The sequence below is a fragment of the Pinus tabuliformis genome, chromosome 7 (genome assembly GCF_031772625.1).
Source record: "Pinus tabuliformis cultivar Carrire ecotype Pingquan chromosome 7, CPIR1, whole genome shotgun sequence".
Classification (NCBI taxonomy): Eukaryota; Viridiplantae; Streptophyta; class Pinopsida; order Pinales; family Pinaceae; genus Pinus; species Pinus tabuliformis.
Window position 1 is genome coordinate 174,573,157 of NC_142293.1, and position 3,262 is coordinate 174,576,418.

At 42.2% G+C, this 3,262-nt stretch overlaps 1 protein-coding gene across 1 annotated transcript; it reads right to left on the reverse strand.

Annotated features, from left to right (window-relative positions):
- Positions 1-2,557: 2,557 nt before the first annotated feature.
- On the reverse strand, positions 2,558-3,262 carry LOC149246401 (fasciclin-like arabinogalactan protein 21). The gene has a single exon (XM_089441248.1). The coding sequence runs from the start codon at positions 3,260-3,262 to the stop codon at positions 2,558-2,560; it is 705 nt and encodes a 234-aa protein (XP_089297374.1).

Here is a 3,262-nt window from a genome sequence, read left to right on the forward strand (position 1 = left end):
AAAGAAACCTGTATAAACAAAACAAATACATTTCCAACTGGATTATCACATATTTCCTTAAAATTTGTGATAGATAACCTACCATAAACAATCAAAAACTCAAACTGGACTGGACGACCTCTTATATCTAATCAAGACTGGGGACTTGAGGCTGTTGTGCAAATTACTGCATACACATTCCATGACAACTTGTACTACAAAATTTCAAATATAATCTAAGCTCCCATATCCCTCTCAAGGAATTATAAGTTTTTCTCCAGCATAGATGGTGTCATCAGTGTACTTATTTGCAGTTTTTATTTGATTAACTGAAACTTGCACTTAACCAAGGAAACAGAACCAGTTACACAAGTCTAGAAGACTACAACATGGCAGCTTAGTTTCACATGCATTCAAAAAGCTGGAACACATATCCCCATATTAAACCACGTCCTAATCAGAGAGTTGCTATGATTGACAATCTAGGCCATGACATTGCCACATCACATATACACTACATCTACTTTAATTATAATTTCTTTCTGACGGGCCTTCCGCCGATTCTCGGAATAGATTTTCCAGACCCTCTTCTATACAGATCTGATATTTCATTCAACTGGTTCATTCAACATTCCCTTCGGCTTCAGGAAGCTCATGGAATTCTGATAAACACATGCCAAGAAATGGAACCAGCACAAATAAAAGCTCTCAAGGAAGGAAGGTTCTGAGCGCTGTTGAAATGACCCCTTGTATTTATCCCGTTGGGCTGCTAATAGCTTTGTCTCTTTCATAATCTGAAGAGAAGTTTGAGAAGGAGGGCTGCCTCAAATGGCTGGACCGCCATCCCGCCTCGACAGTTCTGTTTGTTTCTTTTGGGAGCCGCGGCACCCTGTCGAAGAATCAGATTCAGGAACTAGCTTTGGGGCTAGAAGCAAGTGTGCAGCGGTTCCTTTGGGTGTTGCGTAAGGAGCCTCCTCCTCCAACTGAATCCATGATGACTACCGAAGCAGATATGAGGGAGGTTCTACCTGAGGGTTTCGAGACTTGAATCCAGGACCGTGGATTTGTGGTGGATTCATGGGCGCCTCAGATTGCTGTCCTCTCTCATCCATCCACAGACGGTTTCCTTTTTCATTGCGGTTGGAATTCAACGATCGAAAGCATCTTACATGGAGTGCCGATGATCGCTTGGCCTCTCTTTGCTGAACAGAGAATGAATGCCTTCCTTCTAGTGAAGGAGATGAAGGTGGGCATTGAAGCGTAGAAGGGCGCAGATGCATTGGTGAAGAGAGAGGAAGTGGAAAGAGCGGCGAGGGAATTAATGGAAGGAGAGGGGGAATGGAAATGAAGAAGGGGATGGAAAAATTGAGGGGAAGGCCCATCATTGAGTGACAATTGTCTTAAGGATGGAAAACATCACGAAAATGGTTTCTAAAAAGCGCAATATTCTCAACTGCCTACGACATTCCAATAATCTGAACCGCCTACAACATTTTTCACCGACGATCTAATGGCTGGAGTTTATTCCATCGTCTAACAATCGATCTAAAGGGCCATAACGAGACAGCACGGCATGGAGGGGAGTTCCTTTCAGAGGGAACGCCTTACGGCGTAAATATTTCTGAACTCCTGAAAGGGTATACCTATCCACTCTTAAAACTATTTTGCAAATGATGCAAGGCTTTATGAACCACAACCCCATGCCAGAATTCAGAGAGTTCACTCATGCAGTTGCATAAGCATTCGTGCCATAATTTACTTCTCTGAGCCCATTAGACTTGAATGCTATTCTTCGACACAAAAAATTGCAGACTTCTTCATGCATGGCAAATATCAGTGCTAAATGGTGTTCAACATCCTTGTAATTATGATAAATTTCAGGTGATTGAATTACGATATAACTTTCAGGCAATTTAATTTGATTTGCAGATTCCAAAACATTTTAGTAATCAAATTTCCTTAATATTCTGCAATCTTGAATTTCATTACGTGTGCTCTTAACAACTTTCAGCAGACTTTGCTAGTTTCGATCAGAAGATTGCACCCTCACATTTCTTTGAAGGATCTGGATGAAATGGCATGTTTATTATTATTACTGGCAATGTAGTATCTATGGCGATCTGGCCTCTTCTGTGAATTCTACTCGTTTATTGGCATTCCATTTTAGTTTTTCTTTGAACCATCTCAGCTCTATGGTTGTTTCCCATCGATAAAGAAAATCCATGGCTTAAGGAGATTCTCATGACAGAGAAAAGAAATGAAAGCGCGAAGTCATACTTGACATACAGAAAATTAAGAAACCATGAAAGAAAAGAATTAAAGGAATCAGAACCATTATATAAATTACCATTGTTCCATTACAGTTCAAGCAAAATGTGGCTTCTTGATAGAGGAACATAACATGCTGCATTCATAGACATTTAATTGCTTGCTTCCTGGACATGATTTCTCATGGATACCACTGTACTCAAATTGCAAAGGCAAAATACATCACAAATACACAGACAGCAACTAAAATAAAAGAATCTTTAGCTCCTTATTGACCTACTACTACTCATGATGATCACCAGTGCTGCTGTTAAAACCCCATCTGATCCTCTGAGCTCATCAAGAGGGACCGAAGAATCTCGCTGCTATCGCTGGAAGCCCATTCCATCGGATCCACAGAGCTTATGAGCGGCCGAAGAATCTCATGCACGACTATCCATCTGTTGCTGAAAACATCCGCAATCTTTATACCCACATAATTGACAGAGAAGGGTTTGTTGTCGCTCACAACCAGCGATTGCCCGTGGAGGAGAGTCTTCAGTCTTGTGCCCGCCAGAAGCTGCACCAGATCTGCTAAAGGCAGCCTCATGTTGGGAACCACATGGTACCTCACATTGTTCGAAAATTCTTGGCCTTTGCTTGAGAAAACGGAATCGTCGCTGAGAGTAAAGATGGTGAGGTTTTGCAGGCGCAGAAGCTCAGGGGACTTGATGCGCATGGCCAACGCGAGGATGTTGTAATCGCAATCTCTAAGACTGAGCGCTGCATCTTGCAGCATGAAGGTCATTATGACATTCAGGGGATGATCAGGACCAGGACTAGCTGATGATGATGGTGATGGTGACATCATTACAGGAACAGGGGCTCCCGCAGTTGTGTCATAATTACTGTGATCAAGATCAAGATCAAGAAGCAGCTTGTCGACGCCATGGATCGCTAACAACCCGTCATTGAGAATGTCAGGATGCGAGACAAGAACTCCATTAATGTACACTGGATGATACTCGACCGACAT